At 32.2% G+C, this 21700-nt stretch overlaps 1 protein-coding gene and 2 non-coding genes across 4 annotated transcripts; 1 reads left to right on the top strand and 2 right to left on the bottom strand.

Annotated features, from left to right (window-relative positions):
• Positions 1–11336: 11336 nt before the first annotated feature.
• Positions 11337–11414, bottom strand: LOC131003258 (small nucleolar RNA U83). Its single transcript, XR_009094592.1, has one exon. It is a non-coding gene; the product is annotated as a small nucleolar RNA U83 (small nucleolar RNA).
• A 165-nt stretch (positions 11415–11579) lies between these two features.
• Positions 11580–11664, bottom strand: LOC131003257 (small nucleolar RNA Z43). The gene has a single exon (XR_009094591.1). It is a non-coding gene; the product is annotated as a small nucleolar RNA Z43 (small nucleolar RNA).
• Positions 11665–13871: 2207 nt separating this feature from the next.
• LOC131003231 (probable pectinesterase 15) lies at positions 13872–17215 on the top strand. Of its 2 annotated transcripts, none has more exons than XM_057929710.1 (5): positions 13872–14479; positions 14557–14743; positions 14824–15030; positions 15903–16156; positions 16952–17215. In XM_057929710.1, the coding sequence occupies exons 1-5, from the start codon at positions 14037–14039 to the stop codon at positions 17145–17147; spliced, it is 1287 nt and encodes a 428-aa protein (XP_057785693.1). In that variant the 5' UTR covers positions 13872–14036; the 3' UTR covers positions 17148–17215. The 2 variants fall into 2 exon arrangements, with proteins under 2 accessions (XP_057785693.1, XP_057785694.1); XM_057929711.1 differs by having other exon boundaries at positions 13875–14479; positions 14572–14743.
• Positions 17216–21700: the final 4485 nt, after the last annotated feature.

Here is a 21700-nt window from a genome sequence, read left to right as displayed (position 1 = left end):
GGAAAGAGCAATAATTAGTGCTTAACATAAGGTGCAAATTAGATGTGATTAAGAATATAAAGCGAAGTCATTGTGGAGCGTTGTTATATATTTCATGGTCCACCAACCCACATGGGCCGTTTACATAAAGAAGAATATACCTTTAATTTGTTTAAAGATAACTTGACAAATAGTTGTTTCATTTGTTTGCAACTTTGCGTTTCTTTAGGTGATTTAATAATAATATAACGACGAATATTTGTGAAAAGGGATCTTTGTAGACCATGCCATATGATCTTCGGAGCATAAATATATGGAGTATAAGATTATTATTATTTATATATTGTATCTCATTTTATGAAGATTTAATAGATATATATATATTTTTTTTTAAATTTTGTTACAACCAAAGAAAGATAAAAACTCACTCACACTCTAGCTCCTAGGGTGACTCGAACCCCTGACCTATTGGTTGGAGGGGAAGCGTCTTACCAACAGACTGCGCTTCATCGTCGAAGATTTAATAGATATATAACATAATCATTCACCAATTAAATTTGCAATTATAATAACTTTTTAAACTTGTAATTATAATACGAATCTTTTAATTTGTTACAATTATATAATGCCTCCAATTTCTCCACCGAGTTGCAAGTCCACGAGATGAGAATTTGATCTTCCAATATACACAACTAATTTACAATACCAAAAACATTTTACATGTTGAAGGCCACTTACCAACAAAAACTATATATACAAGAACGACACGTTTTATCTAGCAAAATTAGAGACGAAATTTAAATAAGTAGTTAGTTAACAACAAATTGATATGATATAGTTTACGACCTATTGAGTTTACTAGGAAATTTGCGTAGGAATAATGATGGAAATTGGCGCTTAATGCTCCCGTCAACTTTACCGACGGACCTAACGATGAAAAATTATACGATTGATCAGTATCTCTGTCAAAAAAATTTATCGCATCCTCTCGTATATATTTCATGGATCTAATGAGGGAATTGGCCTACTCAATGTTAAAGATTCAATACGAATGTTGATCCGTCGTCATAGGGTTTATAGGATTTAGGGTTTAATCAGGTCCTATCTCATGTATCATTTTATTCCCCCAATCCATATGTTATATATATATTTAACGAAAATTGTACTCGAAGACAAAATTAAATAGAAATGGAACTCTAAATCCAACCGACATTATCGGTTGGAGCTGAACAAGTAGGTAAATTTCCTGTTTCTATACAAGTGAGGATTTTCCTAAAGATTTCGAGATTTTCTTACTAGGGAAAATCTTTGAAAGCAATATGTGATTTGGAAGTTGTTCTGATTGCTAACGTAAAACTTATACGCCAGAAAAGTTATATTTGGAAGCAACCAAAATTTCATTCAATCTTTCACCTTTTCTTTTAAATAATATTGCCAACGTTTCGATGACATTATCAATGTAAATTTCATTATAACCTTCCATCTGAAAAAAAAAAAAGAGTGGGAAAGAGAAGGAGTTTTAAGAAGCTCGATATCCATTTATGGATGTAATATGTATTTAATTATTCGTAGTTATGAAAGTTTAATTATAACGACTCAATATTGAACTCGATCGTTTCGATCGATCAGTTTTCTTTAATAACTAATAAATAAAGAATGTTAATCTTTGAACTTCGACTTTGATCTTTTTTGTAATGTTTTTTAATTAACCATCCAATAAAAATTGGACTTCTATAAATAACTATAGTATATTTTCTTTTTAATTATTTATATAGTAACTACTTAAAAGATTATATTTATGTGATTACTATTAACTGTTATAAATTTGTCTTATCACAAAATTTATAGATTACTGTTTAATATTTGTATACTACGTATCTTTTGCTTTCCAAAAAAATGTATATATTTTTTTCATTCTTACAAGTATATGCCAATAATTCTAGAACTTTGTAATTCTAAAAATCTAAATATCAATACAAATGTTAACACGATAATTAAATATCTATTAAAACATATATAATTTTATTTGATAGCTATTGTACGTGCATATAGTATTTTTTTTTATACTAACAATTTTAAAGTATCCAATGAATGTGAATACTTTTGATTTTTCACATGTATGAATATTAATACGATTATAAATATATGCCTCTGGAGAGAGAGAGAGAGAGTTAAGTCCAACCTTACTTATGTCGCTATAAGAATAGCTTCTATGACAGGGCGTCACTTTTTAGGGCGATTTGAGGACTCTAAAAAAGGCTAAAAAATATGTCATAACTTAAAGGGTTAATTGCATAAAAATACCTGACCTTTTTCCCAAAATTTGTATTTTTGACAAACTTTTTAATTGTAGCAAAAATTTTAGCTACGTTTTAATTTATTGCAATGTCCGTCCCGCGTATATTTCCGGCCAAATCCATTCATTTCCGGCCAATTTATTTTAGCTACGTTTCAATTTATTGCAATGGATTTGAGACGACAATGTTTCATTACCCGGCACGACATGCCACCTAAGCGTTACAGAGGTCCACCTCAGCATGGATTTGGACGGAAATATACGCGGGACGGACATTGTAATAAATTGAAACGTAGCTAAAATTTTTGCTACAATTAAAAAGTTTATCAAAAAATCAAATTTTGAGAAAAGATCAGATATTTTGATGTAATTAACCCTAACTTAAAATATGTCAACTAATAAGTACAGCAATTGATATATCTATATATATATAGAGAGAGAGAGAGAGAAGGTACAACAGACTACAGTTGAGGTCAAAAGTGTTACTAATTAAATCGGCTTCGATCGGTTGATTTTTCTATCTGCACCTACAAAGAAAGTGTTCCTAATACAGTTTTATTTATTATTTTTTTTTTCCCTCACAGAAGTTTTCTTAATACAGTTAAAATTAGTTGAGATGATAAACTAATCATCGCCCCCCACCCACAATAAGATCACCAAGTTTTCTTAATGACTGACACACATATAACGGTAGGGATGTCAATGCAGCCCGAAACCCGTGGGCCGACCCGAATAACCCGATAAAATTAGAGGGTTAGGGTTGAAAAATCGCAACCCGAAAAAATTTCCAGCCCGATTAGCCCGCACCCGACTAACCCGAAACCCGATAGGGCTAGCCCGAAAACCCGATGGGCTAGCCCGGTGGGCTGACGGAATTGTGATTGATATATCCAGTTACAACTTCTGCTATGTTTAGATCTATGGTATTTGCTTAAATATATATATGTAGCCTCAAAAAAAGTGAAATTAATTAGTTAGAATATATATATGTGTGTGTGTGTGCAATCTCATTAAAAAAAGTGAAATTAATTTGAATTTTTTGTAGAAATTGATTATTAGTATCTGATTAGTTAGAAATTAATTATTAGTATCTCATTTTAAAGTATTACTATTTTTTTTTGTTTGTCAATGAGACGTGCATGGCAAATCCACTAATTATTCATATATAATCCAGATTAATTCTAGTGCATTGATACATGTTAAATTTTACTATCTCATTTTAATATAATTTTGTTTATGTAATCTTGAATATCTTATATTTTTGCATTTCATGCTTTGCTATATAATTTATATCTTTAATATCTATGTATATTTTATACATTATACATTAGATCATTAGGAATAATAAAATACAAATGATAATTTTATTTTTACGCCTTTAACCTGATTAGCCCGATGGGCTAGCCCGAAACCCGAAAGTTTAGGATTAGGGTTGAAGATTTACAACCTGAAAAAATCTTCAACCCGATTAGCCCGCACCCGACTAACCCGGAACCCGATAGGACTAGCCCGAAAATTCGGTGGGCTGGCCCGATTGACATCTCTACATATAAGTGAGAGGGGGGCTGACTTTATTTTTTCAATTTTCTTCTTCTATAATTCATTTTCTATTATGCAACTAAAAAAACATACAATGTATTTCAAAAAAGAAAAAAACATACAATGGGCTTATAGACTGATAAAGTAAACAGACAGCCCATAACGTTCATGAACTTATTTAATGCTCTATATTGTGGATCCATTTTAGGCCCATGTAGAAAAGGTGCTACTCAAAAAGAAAAAAGAAAACACGGCAAATATATTTGATACTAATTAATTATTCTCAATCCTCATATATGCATCTTTAATTAGTGAATACATTTTCATTATACTCTTCAATTTATTCTTCATATATGAAATTTCCGGATTACAGAATTTATAGCTACGACAGTTTCGTGGTCCTTTTCAATTCGAAAAGATTATTTTATTGCTGAATTAAACACAACTTTTCACTAAATTTTTAATTGTAACATGTAATGTTGGGCTTTATTTCTACGAGCTAAAAATAAAGAAGGAAAAAAGAACTAAAGTTCAAAGTCTAGGCCAAACTTTGCCGGATATTGAATTTGAATGGAATTAAAAACCTTTCCAAAAATTTAGACATTAATTTCAAATTCAACACTTAAAAATCTGAGGTTAGAGATTAATGATTAAATACATTTGGCCAAACGAGACCTAGCTCAAGTGGCAAAATTGAGTCACTCAAATACTTTTATTTGTAAGAGGTTTTGGATTCAATCCCGCCTACATGCAGTGTAGTTTTCCCACTTTTGTGGAGATAGTGATTCCGCATGTGTGCAATTATTTTTTCACTTTTGTATGGTATAAAAGTTCCGTCTATGTGCTGGTGACTTATTTAATTATATAATAGAGATCTTTTATAATTTCAAAAAAACATTGATTAAATATATTTGGGTGCCCTGTGCATATGAAGCTTTCCAGTGATTATTGTCTACGTCGGTATACTATTGGCATGATGTTCTCATGTTGTATAATAAATTAAATTCAGGCAATTATTTCTAAAAGTATTAAAAGCATATTTAATTTCACGAGCAAGAAGCCAAGAGCCTAATGCATATTTTGAGCCCTGGGTTTGAATTGAACCCCATGTGGAGGATTTTTTTTTTATTTTTTAAACTAATATATTTTCACAATAAATTTATAAATTTGTAGTTTAACTCTTCCCTATATATAGCCACATAGGGGTGGGCTATATATATTATAGATTTACAATGAAATATAGGTAGTGGTTCAAATATGTTCAAGTGCCGATATACATTATGAATTTACAATGAAATATTATAAATTTACACTGTAAAAAAAAATCCGTCACATACGAAATTCAATTAACCTTGAATCATAAATTTATCAATCAAAGTGATAAATCTATCTTAAATCTTTACGATTGAAGGATTGAAAATATTTTTTTTGTTTTTCACGATAAACAAATATTGGACTCGTTTGAATCACTTTATATATACACGAGTTGATTATTTTTAGAATTGCATTTATTGTGATTCATCCATCAAAATGATACATTCTACATAAATTTTCAGGATCTAATAATTAAAAATAAATTTTATTTTTTATTTTAAATAAATGTTCTCATTTGAACATCCTCCTCTTATATATATAAACATACATATAGACTTCCGGACGATACCTCTGAATATTCTTTCGAATATGAATGATTCAAATTCTAAGCTAAAAGATATATAGATTAATTCTAGAAGAGGAATATTTGGCGTACATTAACCGGCCACTAATCAATAAAATCATAAACTAATTTCTTAAGTAATTTAGAAAACTAAATGGCTGCTGATATCATGCTCCATAAACATGAAATTTCAGACAGTTTAAAAGCAAATCATATAATACTAGTACATAAGCACTGATTAAACTAACGATGAATACTTTAATTAGTACTCCCTCCGTCCACGAAATGAGTACCCATTTGTGGACGGTACGTGTTTTAATAAATGTATGGAGTATAGTGTGAATAGTTTAAGGGTCCCACTTTTTGAGTGTATTAATTAAAGAGATGTGTGGGGTACACTTGCCAAAAAGGGAAATGGGTACTCATTTCGTGGACGGACAAAAAAGGAAATATGGGTACTCATTTCGTGGACGGAGGGAGTACTTTTTTGGAAATTAAAATAATATGCTGCATGCTGTACATGACATTACATATAGAATCCTACTATCCTGTGAAAATTGATTACGTACTATTCTAGCCAAATATCTTTTTCATTATTAGTGTTAATTCAACTTTGTAGTATAATTAACAATTAGGTAGGTCAAAGAATGCTACAAATAAATGAATAAGTACCAATAAACAGTGACGTATTATTATAATGTTTATCTTTAATTTTGTCATTAAATTAAAATAATATAAGCCTCTGGCTCTGACGTTAACTACACAAATACAAATTCAGAGAAATTTGACACCATTTTTCTATGAGCCTCACTTGGATGCGTGGGTCGGACCCAAGTTTGATCTTACTCGAAACTCAACTTGAATTTGACCAATTTATTTTTGGGTTAATAGCCAGAAAATACACGAACTTTCATCGGAATTGCATATTGCACACGACCTTCAAAAATAGCCAGAAAATACATCACCTTTTAATTTAGTCACAAATTGCACCCAAGAATGAAGAAATGGTGGTGTAATTTGCGACTAAATTAAAAGGTGATGTATTTTCTGGCTATTTTTTAAGGTCGTGTGCAATATGCAATTCCGATGAAAGTTCGTGTATTTTCTGGCTATTAACCCTTTATTTTTGTATGTACGAACTGCTATTTTTATTCATTAATGTTGTCATTTTTATTAAAAACAATAATGACTTTTGTAACTATTACTTTTAATTAGAATAATTGTCACTTTTATTTGAATATTACTACTACTTTTATGTAGAATAACTATCACTTTTATTATTCATAACAACTACTATATTACTTATAAGCATATGAATTGCTACTATTATGTAAAATTCTAAGTTACTTTATTGATCAACAATGTCACTTTTATTCATAACAATTGTCACTTTTATATAAGGAATCATTGATTTAAGTTTAAATCAAAATTCAGGTTAAATTTGGGTAGAACCGACCCGCGAGCGCATATTGTGACCACGTATTAAGTTTTGGCGTTCTTCCGTGTAGAATTTTGAAATAGAACATTTATTTGGGACAAAGGGAGTATGTATGCTCATGTGAAGCTAAAAGACAAAAGTTGTGGTGAAATGGATAATTTTGAGATCTATAATGTGGGCATTAGAGATATGCTATTGGCATATCCCTTGAAGATGCTACAAATGTCACCCTATATTTCATTTCTGTTTGTTTGTTCCCTTTTTGTTTGCCTTTAACCAAAAGTGACCACAAATTTCTACTTGAGTCACCTCATTCTTTATTGCCCTCATGACTACCAACATGTATTCTTTATATAACATCCAAACCATCTTTCTTCATCACTCCCTCTTCATCTTGCCACCATAATTCAAGAGCACCAGCTGCTGAGTATAAGCGTACTCCGCCGCCACATTTGGCGGCGGATGGAGAAGAACGCACGGCGGTGTTGCGGCGGCGGAATCGGTTGCTCCACCACTTGCATGGATGGATGATGGTCAATGGGCTTGATCTTAAATATGGTGTGCTTCTTGCTATATAGGGCAACTTCTATCCTTTGGCATTAAGGCTGTTTTCTAGCCTTACCCTTTGTTTGGTAGGCTTCATGTTTTTAGTTTGAAGTTTCAATAAATGTACTGTTTGAACTTTGCTTTACCCAAAATTAAATAAAGAACTTTTCTTCAGATTTGTGTTTGTATTTTGATTATGTATGAATATCTCTCATGGTTTAATAGTAAATTGGTTTGGTTAAATACTTCTTCGAAGTTGTGATTCAAAGTTTGAAACTAATTCTTTTCTCTTCTTTCGATCGGTCAGATTTTGGATCAGATATATATATGCACGTGTAACTATTAATGTTGGACAACAATATTAAGCATATCCCAAGTCCAAAAAAAAAAAAAAACAATATTAAGCATATTGTTGAAAGAAAACGTATAAAACATCGATCATTATGTAATTTATGTTGTTGTGTGGCTTTTTTTTGGAGGGTTAATAATAGTTATAACTTATTTTAAAATTAAAAGACAAAAAATAGTTGATATAAAAGAAAATTATAAAAGCTATCCATTTTTCGCATTGAAGGATAAAATTATCTTTATTTAATAAATTTGAATTTTCATCTTATTGTGTTATATTACATGAATCTTGAATTTTGCTCGACATGCCCTATCAATGCAAGTCTAGCTAATTAGCGGAAATACACTAATATTCGATCACTGTGAGACAAGCATGTTGAACATTAGTGGTAAATACACTAATGCTCGATATGTTCGACAACTACCAGTGAAACAATGCATTAGTCTGACATCAAATGATTGAGCATTCACAAATAATGTACTAATGCTCGACTTACTCAACCACTTAGAGTCGAGTATAATGCTCCATATAAAGATTAAAAAAATTCTAAACATTATTTATTTTGTAAAAATTAGTATTTTTATATTTTATCTTTTAAAATAGGTAGATATCGCATTCTAAAAAAAAATAGCTATAGCGGTAGACATCATTTCACTTTTTTTTAGGCACGTTGTCTTAGGTATATCATTACTTTTTTTTTTCAATTTTTTTTTAATATGAATGTGGTTAGGGGTGATGAACGGATCAGGTACGTGATAATCGTACTCAAAATTCGGGTACTCGTATCCAAAATTTAGCATTTATGTTACCCGTACTAAAACCCAAACGGTATTCGGTTATCGGTTAAATGGGACGGTTATATGAGTCGGTTAAATGGGTAACCGAAATACCATTAAAAAAATTTAGCTATGTTAAATTGTAGCTATTTGGTAGAACTTATTTAATCTATTCACCTTCACAATCCTCGTGTGATGATGCGATGAACAAGTTAATGATTTCATTGAGTTGAGTTAATATTTTAATAGAGTTTAATAGTTTATTATTGATTATTCTATTATACTTAGACTATTCATAAGTTTATTTAATTATTAGTTTTTAAATTGATACATTTCATTTCACGTAAAGCTGTAGTTATATTAGTATATTTATATTAATAAAATTATATTTTATAATTTTAAAATTAATTAAATCAGTTAAACGGGTATACCCGATAACCAAAAAATCTCAATACTCATACTCATAATCGTACCATTTAGCCAAATATTGAGTATCAGTTACCCGATGACCGACGGATTTCGATTCGATTCGGATATAACCAATACCCAATATCCAAATAAGCAACCCTAAGTGTGGTGTTGGTTCCTTAATATTGCTGATTAAATATATCGTGACCAGATTAAACTCTCGTGCGGCCACGGCCGGCCGCGACTAGGTATTAAATGATAATTATTGATCAACTTAATCTATAATTTGGTATAACATATTGAAAAGGTAACTTTTAATTTAAAATTAATTTAAATAATAGTTTATAAATTAGAGAAAAATTAAAGTTATAATTTATGCAAAACCCAATTAATACATTAACAAAATTAATTGTCAATATCATGTAATCTCCCTCGTCCATGAAAAAACTTTCTAAAAAGTAGTGACAAGAGTTTTAAGAAAAAAATATTCAATATATTGAGAATTGAGAAAAAGTTGTTGAACATTTTGGGAGTGGTGAGAAAGTGTTGTAATTATAGTCCAAAAATAGGTAAGAAAGTTTTTGTGGACGTCCCAAATAAAAAAACTAGAAAGTTCTTTCATAAACGAAGATAGTAGTATTATATATGTAAAAAAAAAAAAAAAATTGCTCATTAGTAGCTAGCCCAAATAACTGCCTTTATTTTTTTTAGGGACCACCACTAATATTTCTGATGAGGAGTAATATGTGCAGAGCAGAAGAATGACCTTTATCGGGGAAACGGACCTCGCCAGAGGAACGGATGTTGTCAGAGAAATGGTCTTCACCAGAGAAGTCGCCTCCGTCAGAGATGTCACTCCCGCCAGAGAAATGGTTCTCGTCAGAGGGATGGCCTTCGCCAGAGAGATCACCAAAAGAGCGGAGAAATTTCCCGCCTAGGGGAAAATTTACTACTATGCCCTCAACCACGCGAAGCGCATGTTTTAGCAACGAATTTACTATTTTGCCCTCAACATGTAATCTATAAATAGCCATGCACACGCATCATGTATACATAATTCAACAACAGTTCACCAATAAATTACGTAAATCTACGCTATCTCTACTTTCCAATACTACTGCAATTTTACTTTTGTGCTCTCAACAACTTAGCGATTCTCTCTCATTTCCGATCAAACACTAGGTATAATTCATAATTCAACAACAGTTCACCAATAAAATGACTATCCGTTCATTCATGTTTTACCAATTTCATTACATACTTTTATATAAATATATTTAAAAAGCCAAAATTATGAAATGGAAAATGGGTAAAGTTTGATAGAATTATTAGGTGGTTTGAAAAAAAAATAAAATATAGTAATACTTGCTATCAAAATTTGAAAGTTAATAATTTTAGATTCCTTATACAATTACGTTATCCATATAATTTTAGGTTTCTTAACCTTCATACAACTTTACATATAATTTAAAATTAAATTAAAATAAAATATGTTCTGTGCATAGCACCAAGAATAAAATCTAATAATTAATAATTAATTAATTTAAAAAATGTAGTAATTAATTATGGCTTTATCAAAATTTAATACGCAATATGCATTTGAAATCTAGACTAAAGTTGTAATTGGCCCGGGCTAGCAAGCCCGACCCGGCCAAAATCCGATATTGACTGACCCACTGAAGCGGATAACATAGCTGTATCGGGCCAACTATTTGAAATGAACTTTATTTGGACCATTTATCAAGGGGTGATTCTATTCATAGCCCATGTTTTACTCCTTATAGTCCCCTTTTTAAAATATTAATAATAATTAATTAGAAATTTACTATTTTACCCTACATTTTATAGCCTCCAAATTAAACTAATTTTAAATAAATCTGAAAGAATAAACACGTATAGCCTCTATCGTAATCTGAAAATATTTATAGCCCCTTATATATAAACCCTAGAAAGAATTATATAGCCCTCAATTCAAAATTATGAGAACCATATGAAATAATCAATACAACCATTGACCACGATTACTTCGTGGCCAAGGATCCAACTGGACAAAAGATCAATGCATTGGCTCAACACATACACAATCTGCTGACTCCGAAAATGTTTAATCATCTGCTAATAAACACAAATCCGCAAAATAATAAATTTGTTAATTAAAAGTCATCGGATAAAAGCGAAAGACTGAAGAGTTTTATAATCACGAATTAGGCATTTGAATCATTCATCTAAACAACACTTGGTCATCAAGAGAACTAATTTTGTGAAAAATGTATCTACAAAATTACGGGAAAATAGATCCAAAAACCACAAAGGTAACCCAAAAAAACGAATTTGACTTGGTAGCAACAAGCCTCAGAAGGAAGGCAGTAGTGTGTTCGTAATCAGCGAGAAATCATTAATAAATTCCACTTCAATCATCATTGGCGCTTCACAAAAATTCAAAGAGAGAGGAAAATAAAACTGAAAAACCCAATACCAGATATTCTTCCCAATAATTGAATATACAATACAATCATCGGTAAACATATAAGTAAGCAAAAAAGGAGCAACAAAAGAAATCCTATTATCAAAAATGGAATACTGAAATGGGAGGACTCGATTTATGAGTGGTGATATATCAGTATGGTCGGCAAGGCAAACGATATGCCATTACAGAGGAGATCATCCCCTTCTTCCAATCTGTTGTATGAATGCACAACTGTGAAGAAATGCTACATTGAGATGTCAAAGATGGTGAAAGAGAAGCTCGACCCCATTGATTTCTATTAAGTTTATGAAATTGAAGTTTATGGGGGCTATGAACTAGTAATATGCAAATGAGGGGATGAGGACTATGAAATTTCTTCAATTTCAAATAGGGTAAAATAGTAAATTCTCAATTAATTATTATTAATATTTTAAAAATGGGCTATAAGGAGTAAAATGGGGGCTGTGAATAGAATCACCCTTTATCAAAACCAGTAAGTCCGACCTAGGACCGAGATCGGTAGAAGCCCGGTCCAAGCCAAGGGCCACTTGAAGCCCAGCTCAAGCCCAATATTTTTAATGTCAAATATTATTTATATACTTATTTTCTCTTTAATTGATTTTTATATTTGTGTTTAACCTTTTTTTTAAGGGATATTTGTGTTTAACTTTAAATAAAATATTATCTTAATATAGTGTTATGTATTTATTCTCATAATACTTTGGAAAGATAAGATTTTATTATAATTACAATTAGTCTTTGATTTTGACAATGACTTTGTGTATATGGTTCAAATGAATTCATGCGTATATAGTATAAAATAAAAATTATTTTTATTCCTAAATTATGAAAATATTTTACGATGAATTTATAATTTTAATAAATGAATTCATAGTTTAGGGTTCAAATTCAAGAGGTACCAATTTTTTTTTTCTTTTTCAAAGTCCTAATTTTTTACAATGAATTTATAGTGTTTTATAGCAAATTTATAATGTATCACTGAAACCCAAACTCTTAGGAAATTCAGCCCTTCGATAATGAATATTTAGGATGTATCATTTTGATTGATGAATCTGGCACTTGAGTTCAAATCCTAGAGGAAGCGAAAATTTTAATTTTTTTGAGTAATTTCACGGCAAATGCAGTAACTTTATACGTAGTACAATATTCTCCATTTTCATTTTAAATTGCAATTTTCACAATAATCAACTACTATATATTTGTATATGTATATGTATATATTATTGCACCTTTCTTCAGAGTTCAAATCCTACAATTGCCCTTTCTTCAAGTCCAAAAAAAAAATTGTCCTATTGAAACAAAAATACACATGCCAAGGAAGGATGAAATATTACTTTGTATCCATGCATATTTATTATTTTAAAATTCTAATAAATTTATTTCCTCCAAAATTCTAATAATTTATTCCAATTATTTTAGTGAGCATTTGACTAATCCGACGCTCACATTCTATACGACTGCAAACCTGTCATTAAAATTATTAAAGTATACGTATGACGTACAATCTGCTGATCAGCCTTAGACCATTTCCTTCTTTAATTTATTGCTTCTAAAAAAATTAGACCCATGCTTTCATCTACAGTTGATATATATGATCAATGTAAAACTGTAAGTGGTGATAGATTAATGTGATTTAAATAGACTAGTCATATGCATTTTTCTTTACAAAGGGAAAGTCATATCAGTAACAATAAAAAAAACAACAAGAATTTGGAATATTACAAAATATGAACATATGTAATTAATCAATCAAATATTAATTAACAAGCCTGAAAATTTTGGAATGGCTCTTGCCCAGAAATAGTGACTAACTTATGATAGTATTAAAGAAAAAGGGTACAATAGGATCTTTGTCATATTTTTTATTTCAAATTTTGAAATTTGGATATTTAAAAGGGAGAAATATTTTTTCTCGATAGAACACTTAAAAAAAAAAAAAAACGACGTATCATGTAAGACTCCCCAAACTTAAATTCAATCATGGGAGGATTAGGAAAATTCATATATTGATTATACGTGACGGAACAGGGATGGCAATCTCCATTAATATAATAGTAGATCTTATCAGACTAGCTCATTCAACCACGAATGGATTGTATAACATTTATATTAATACTTATGAGTTAATAAAGTATACTATTCCTTTTTAGGCAACATTAGTTCTTCAAGTTTTTTTTTTTTATTATTCAATGAAAAAATGATTTCAACAAAATAAATAAGTAAAAAATTCATGAGCAAATGTAGTTAAAATCCAACACTTCTCCTATCCAATTGTTGAATACAACACCGACCATAATTACCTAATATACACTTAGCTTAGCGTATGATTTATTCAATCTATCAAATTCCCATATTTTCTCTTCTCCCACTATTATAATTTTTCTCTCACCAAATGCAATCATCTCTCTTCACCTCCACACATAACACAATTACCAAATACCCATGCTTTTCTTACATCCTACGACACCCCAGCTCACCATAAAACAACAACATCATCCCCACATGCCAATATGCTTAAACTAGACCACAACAACATAATTGTCATACACCTAGCTAAACCATGAACACAAAAACTGCCACCTTTTTTTGGCTCACAGCCATAGCCATTTTGCTTCTCTCTCTCATAGTTTCCTTGCATTCCTCTCCCTCTCCAACTACTAGCTTTAGAGGCAGTATTCTTCGTGTCGTTGGAATCGAGCTTTTGTGTAAGGTAGGCCGCAAACTAGGTTTGCAAGACATCTTTTGTAGTGTAGAAGAAGGTGTTATCTACAGAAGACATCACCACCACCATGCTCATCATCACCATTCTAGGCATAAAAAGACTTCATGCAATGAAACCCTAAATTGGAGACCTAATCTCAAATCATCTTACAAGATTAGTGTTGTGATCACCGTTGACACCAAGGGCTGCGCCAATTTTAGCAGCGTGCAGAAAGCTATAGACGCCGCGCCGGATTTTAGCCGCTCTTGGACGCTCATCAAGGTTAATTCCGGCACTTATAGGTATATATATATATATGCTTCCCCATCTGATTTTTTTTTTTTTTTTTATATATAGTTATGTTTCATCATTAATATAGTAATGTATATATTAGGGAAAAAGTAGTGGTGAGCTCCAACAAGAGCAATATAATAATTCAAGGAAAAGGCTATCTGAACACGGCCATAGCATGGAACGACACTGCTAATTCAACCGGAGGAACTGCCTACAGTTCTACATTTGCTGTTTCTGCTTCAAATTTCGTAGCTTATAATATTAGTTTTCTGGTAATTTTTTCCCCCTCATATGTACCAATTTCAATTCCAACAAATGCGGGGGATTTCTATCTAACTATAACTCCGTGAAGAACACAGCTCCGGCACCGGATCCCGGAGAAATCGGAGGGCAGGCAGTGGCGATAAGGGTTTCAGGCGATCAATCTGCATTTTATGGATGTGGATTTTATGGATCTCAAGACACCTTGAATGATGATAGAGGCAGGCATTATTATAAAGAATGTTTCATCCAGGGATCTATTGATTTCATTTTTGGGAATGCTAGATCACTTTTTGAGGTATATATTATTATTATTATTATTATTATTATTATTATTATTATTATTATTATTATTATTATTATTATTATTATTATTATTATCTCAACAGAATTTCGTAAATGTTTGAAATTGTTGAAAATGAATATGTAGTGAAAATTTCCATTTAGGGTGTGTTGTCTTTAATGGAAAATGATGAAAAAAATATTCATTTTCATCATTTTTCAACTTTAAGGTGGATAACTTTTCCCGGGGAAAAAGAAAAAAAAAAAATCTGAGCAACTCTTTTTTTACTCAAATTCATGATAATGTAGTAATAATAATTTTCCATGTTTTATGAGATAAAAATGTGAAGTGAATTTTTTTTTCTAACTTTATTATCTCTTATTTTTCTTTATAACAAATTTACGATTAAAAAATATGTTAAAATGGGAAAAGATGGTGTAATGGTCCCAACTCTGAAATCAAGGGGCAGAATTCATACAAAATACATTTCAGAATACGAAAGTGAATGTTATAGGTTAGCCGAATATATAAGCTGTTTGTTATGCTTAAGAGTATCACTAGATTAATTACGTCAGGAAAAGAAAAGAAAAATCACTATATATAGAAAAGTAAAATAGACTTTTGTAATCTCCGCAGATGCTTATAAGTGGTGGGTTTAATTAAATTCATTTGTTACATAGATTTAAATATATATATAAAATCATTTCTTACATAATCCCGTATTCATTATATCGTACTATATAGAACAGTAGAATGAGATTCAATATACCACACTTAATGTACCATTTCGTGTTTCACTTTTAATTTTATTTATTTTCTTACATATTTTTTCTTTAATTTCAATTTAATTTTTTCATTATATCAATAATACGCATGTACGATGCTAGGGGTGCACAATAAATTCGACGGCGAAAGAGCCAGAAGCCGGTGGCGTGAGCGGGTGCATCACGGCTCAAGCGAGGGATTCGGGGGACGACAAAACCGGGTTCTCGTTCGTGAAATGCAGCATCAGTGGGAGCGGGAAAGTGTGGCTGGGTCGAGCTTGGGGTCATTATGCGACCACCATTTTCTCCAAATCCTACATGTCCGATGTTGTTTCTGCCGATGGTTGGAACGATTGGAGAGATCCTTCTAGAGACCAGTATGTGCTTCGTCATCTCTCACTCTCATCATCTATAATTATATTAGTACTTCTTATATCATGATTTTTTTTCTCTCTTCAAAATGATGCTCTTCTTAGTGAAATGGACCGGTAAATTGCAAAATTATTGGACAATTACAATTACAATACTATGATTTTTAAAACATTTTAATGTACATTTTGCTGTGGCCGGGAAAAATTATGGGTGATAAATTTGCTACAAATCGAAAAGTGGGCATTTATTGCCTCATTTTTAAAGTTGCACCTGAATTGCAAACAGATTGAAAAGTGGTACATTAGCAATTAACCCTAAAATACATTTCCATACATGTTAATTAGAGCCATAACACTTAGGCAGTCAAGTTAGATTTAGTGCTCGCTTGGTTCAAATAGAGGAACGGCAAGAGAATAAAACAAATAAATGGGTGAAAAGTAGAATGGCAGTATATACTTTTATTGAGTATTTGATTTAACAATGGAAATGAATCACTAGTAAGAAATTCTCTTTCTTTAGTTTCCCTTTTATTTTTGGGGTAATAAATTGGGTGATTGAGTTACCTTCAAGTAAGGGTAATGGTTAACTCATTATCCAAACCAAATAAGTAATGAATTCAATTAATTGAAATTGAATCTCGTTCCAACCTCCAAAAATACTCAACCAAATATGGGCTTAATAATTAAATATAGTGAGACTTATTTTGAACTGTCCTTATGGGAGAACAGGATAACCAAGCTTGTTTTAACTAACATTGGTGAGATGGAATTTATTTATTTATTTTAAAATATATTTTTCAGAACGGTGTCGTTTGGGGAGTATGAATGCTACGGGCCCGGAGCTGACACTACCAATAGAGTGGCATACGGGAAGCAATTGAAGCAATCCGAAGCAGCTCCATATATGGCCACTTCATTCATTAATGGAGAAGATTGGCTTGTTGATATTCCTGCTCTAGATCAAACTCATTTTATTCAATTTCACTCATCTAATTAATTCAACCCCATATACACTATTACATAATAATATAAATACATATACTCTAAATTATTTCTTGATGGACATGATTTTTTTCTGTATGTAGCCATGTATTTATTAATTCTCTGTATGGAGCAAGCAATTGAATAACACAAATGACAAAGTTAATCATTTTGATGTATCAACTATCAAGATTATTATCGTGTTGATGGACTTCTTCCAATAATTGATGGGACTTTCCAATGTCTATTACGACTTGTTTTTAAGTTCTAAATTGCTTGAATATACTCGTATTTGGCCAGAATGGGTCCCATGAGACAAACTTGCATGTGTGTACTCCAACTACACTGTGTTATCTGGCTAGACACATTAGTTTTTTAGAATCGTAAAATAAACAGATGAAATTGATACAAAATCGATGGTTCATGATTTAAATATACCTTTTTGATAGTTCATGTCACGACCGGACCTAATTAAGGATAATTAAGCCGGAAAAACCGTGACTAAGGGAGGGAAGTTAGAAGCGGGGATAGAAAGGGAGTGAACAAATAATAGGGATCGAACTCAATCATTGTTAGAAGGGGAAACTCATAAGATAACTTACGTTGAGTCACAAAGACTCAAATAAACTTGTAAATTCGAATGAATACGACTTAATTCAAAAACATATTACTTAAGAGTACGCAGCGGAAATAACAATCTGATTACATGTATGAAGACATGTATCCAAGAGTTTATTTATTCAACCTATGACAAAAGCTCTGCTCCTCACTTCATCTCCATCTGCCATTCTCAACCTGCACATTTAGAAATATATGCAGGGCTGAGTACAAAAGTACTCAGTGGGCACGTATGCCTAAGTATAACATAAACATGCTTCGTAAAACTGTAAATTGTCATGCCATCATAAACAGTACAGCAAGGGAGTTTTAGCTAAATAGGCCCAAGCTTACTAAGTTCATTTGTGATTCTTAAAGTTCGTCTGCAGACTAAGTTCTCTTGTAATCTATCATATCTGGAACTTGTGCCGGAGAGGTGGCCACCTCTCACAAACACTTGACCGGCCAACCCGCTAGATGACTCACGGTCATTGGTGTACACTAGTCCTAGCAGGATAGCTATCAACTGCTCAGGACCCGAATTCGATTGCATCATTGGCAAAGCCAAAGCAGATAGATATCATACTAAAATTGAAACATTTATGGCAAGACAACAGTTGAAATAATTTTCATATCAAAGATTATGCAACGAAATAACTTGTTCAAATATAACATTAAGCTCGTTTGATATATATGAAAGTAAACCCACCTTATAAGCAAACCTTTGCTATAGCTTAGTTACTCCTGAATAGCTTTTACTCTCGCGCCTGACCTTTAATGCGAGAATATAATATAAGACTTTAACTCGATGATAATTCTCAAATGAACGAGAATGTATAAAATAACTATGCATGACTTCTTATTCTAGTGATTATTATCATGAAATAATAATTCAAGAAATTCTACTATAAATCTTGACTATCGGATTAAAACTCGTCTTAGGAGATTGAATTAATAAACTTAATTAATCCACTCACTTCAGGGTTTGTTAACCCACTTATTAGCTAATATCTCATTCTAAATTATTCCATAAATAGAATTAACTAAGTCCAATTAATAGACTAATCTAAATTAATATACAATCGGGCTAAATAAATAACGCGGTAATCTACTGTCCAATCAATAAAAGAAACTGGGCCTGGAAACTATTTAAGAGGGACAACCCACTTAATAAAAGCATTAGTCCAATTAATTAACAGCTTCAGCCCAAGAAATTCACCCTGTTTTCGGCCCAATCAAAACTGACTTCTTCGGCCCAACTAAAAAAAAATAGAGGGGCCCAGATCAAAGGAAAAGTCAGCCCAAATCTACTCCCTCTCTCAAATTTTCGGCTCTCTCTCTCAATTTTTTTTCGCCTGAAACTCATCCATTTTCCTTCTCCATTTCTCACCCATGAAATCCGCCGCCTTCATCGTGGCTCTGAGATTCCGGCGAGGTCGGTTCTTCCACCGCGTCTTACTCCAGGCGTGGTAGTTGCCTACCATCTGGCGTCGTCCCTTTCCACACGCCCAATCCGAGCCCTAGCTCTATCTCCTCCATCATAACACGCCGCCGAAACTCTGATTTTCCGGCGAGGTCGTCGCTCCATCTGCCCTCCTCTCTTTATTTTCTTCTTTTCTTTTAATTCCTCGATTCACCTTGCACCCTTCTTGCAAAAATTTGAGCCCTAGCTCTTTACCAACAATCGTCGTTGCTGCTGTGGTTTCTTTCCGGCGAAGGAGGTTCCCCTTCTCCTCCTTTATTTGGAATCTACCGCCGCCGTTGTAGAATCGGCGAGGCCGGCTGAAGTTTAGCTGCCTGAGTTTGTTCTATGGCGTGGTCAGCGCCCAAGCGCCGGCTGGTACTCTCTCTCTCCCATCATAAATCGCCGCTGCCAGTTCGATGGCCAATACCATTTTCGCCCTCTTGTCTCTCTGGGCCTTCGACGAGTGGCGGGAGCTTCGCCGCCGTCGCACTCTCCCTGGTCCGGCTGAAGCTAAGTTCAAACTTAATGCTATTATGAAAATAGGAAATTCTCATAGCTTTGGTGTTCTATTGGTTTAACACAGTTTATGCTTCCACTAAAACTAAGCATAAGGCTTAAGAGTCTGTATCTAGTCTATAGATTATATGTGGATGATATGATCATACTTTTCCTCTTATTCATTGTACTATCTTATGAACAGGACAAGCTTGATGGGAAATGAAATGTATAATATGGAAGGAAGCATACTGATTAGAGAAAAAGAATACCTTGATTGTTTTGTGTTGGGTGGCTGCTGTGTTGCTATTGATTCTCGTGGAGACAAACTCATTTGAAGTCTTGCAGCAGCAAATTCTTCTGTTTCTCTCTCAAAAGTCCTTAGTGTGGAATGGGAGAGAATGAAGTGAGATTGCTGGCTGGAGGTTTAAGACTAAGAGGGAATGGTTGTTGGCTGAACACTTGAGCACTCTACGGAGATGGTACAGAGGTAGGGTGGCTGTAGGTGTTGAAAATAAGAATCAATAGTCAAAAGTATTAAAATCAATTCAAAGATTAGATCTTTGAATTGAATATAAGAGTGTGTATATTTGATTTTAAGAAGATTTATATACAAACTGATTTCTTTACGTGTGACTGCTGGGTCCATAAGCATATATAAATGTTTACACCTCTATATTTCTATTCAAACATGTATGTGATGGTATGATGCCTGAAGAGCTGAGTTTAGTATTCACCTGCAAATGCTTGGTGTCGGTGGCTGTCTATTGCCATTGAATTGGTCTCAATGAGAAGATAGCTGAAATGAATTGTGTATTGTTTCCCTATTAAATGCAGGCTGAAATTCAGGGAGGAAGTGGAGGAATTAAAGCCAAAGCTTACATCCTTTGAAGTCGGCAGCAGTAAATGAAGTCTTTCTTTCTTTTGGTGAAGTTTTTAGTGTAGAATGGGAGTGGTATGAAGGAAGTTTGCTGCCGTAATAATAGGAATGTAGGGAGTAGGCTAGGAATTGAGTGATGTTTGTAATAGATAGTGTAGAGTTGTGGGTGTGACTAATGAAATTCTTCAGTGTTGGTCATGGTCATTTTATATCTTACTATTAGTATCTGCAATACTAATTCTAGTCTTGCTATTTAATGGTGTATTTGGGTATCTGAAAATGTAATACAATCTCTAGTTTGCTACTATACTGAATACTCTAATAAATCTTGTTATTCGATATTTGATTTCCTGCCTTACTAATATCGTGATACTCGTAGAATGAATCTAAATTGGATCCGTAGATTTAATTAGATTAACAAGTCGGAATAAATCTACGACTCAAGTAACAATAATAGATAGAAATAATATTCTATAGCATATAAAATTAATAACCTGACTTTGCTAAGTCAGTTATCATTCTAGAAAATAAATCATTGTCTACTCAATGAATAAATCACGATCATTTCATGTGGAAATATCTAATTCAGAATCTCAGCTGGATTAACATTACTGGAGGATGCAATAATTAAATATCGCATTTACTAATCTTAATCATAAATAAAAGAGCGGGCTACTACAGTTCATGTGATATAATTGATAGTATAAAAATAGTTCGGATTTAAAAGTGATATTTACCCATAATATATTTTACGTACTTTTATTATTTTATTAAATAAAGGGATTGTAATAAAGGGATTCATTCACGATTCACCAACTATGTATAAAATCACCCTATAATTAAATAAAATTTTATTATTAGAAATTATATATTTTTATCTTACATGATCAGTATATATTATAGTAGTGGAGGTCGTGGATCTACATTATTTTAAAACTTTTTTTGTATTTATATTGATCTATATAATCACAAGAAAAGGTTTTAAAAGCACTCAAATTACATAGGAGTATATTCTTTTCGAAGTTGTTGGTTGCATAATTATCCGTTGTTTTGGGCCTTTGATCAAGGCTCAACGAACTTTGTTGTAATAGTGGGCTAATCACGGGGGCCCAATTGCACTCGTTTTATAAAA

This window comes from Salvia miltiorrhiza, unplaced genomic scaffold, assembly GCF_028751815.1.
Source record: "Salvia miltiorrhiza cultivar Shanhuang (shh) unplaced genomic scaffold, IMPLAD_Smil_shh original_scaffold_180_2, whole genome shotgun sequence".
In the NCBI taxonomy this organism is placed as follows: domain Eukaryota; kingdom Viridiplantae; phylum Streptophyta; class Magnoliopsida; order Lamiales; family Lamiaceae; genus Salvia; species Salvia miltiorrhiza.
The sequence above is the reverse complement of the archived record's forward strand: the minus strand, read 5'-3'. Positions and strand labels throughout refer to the sequence as shown.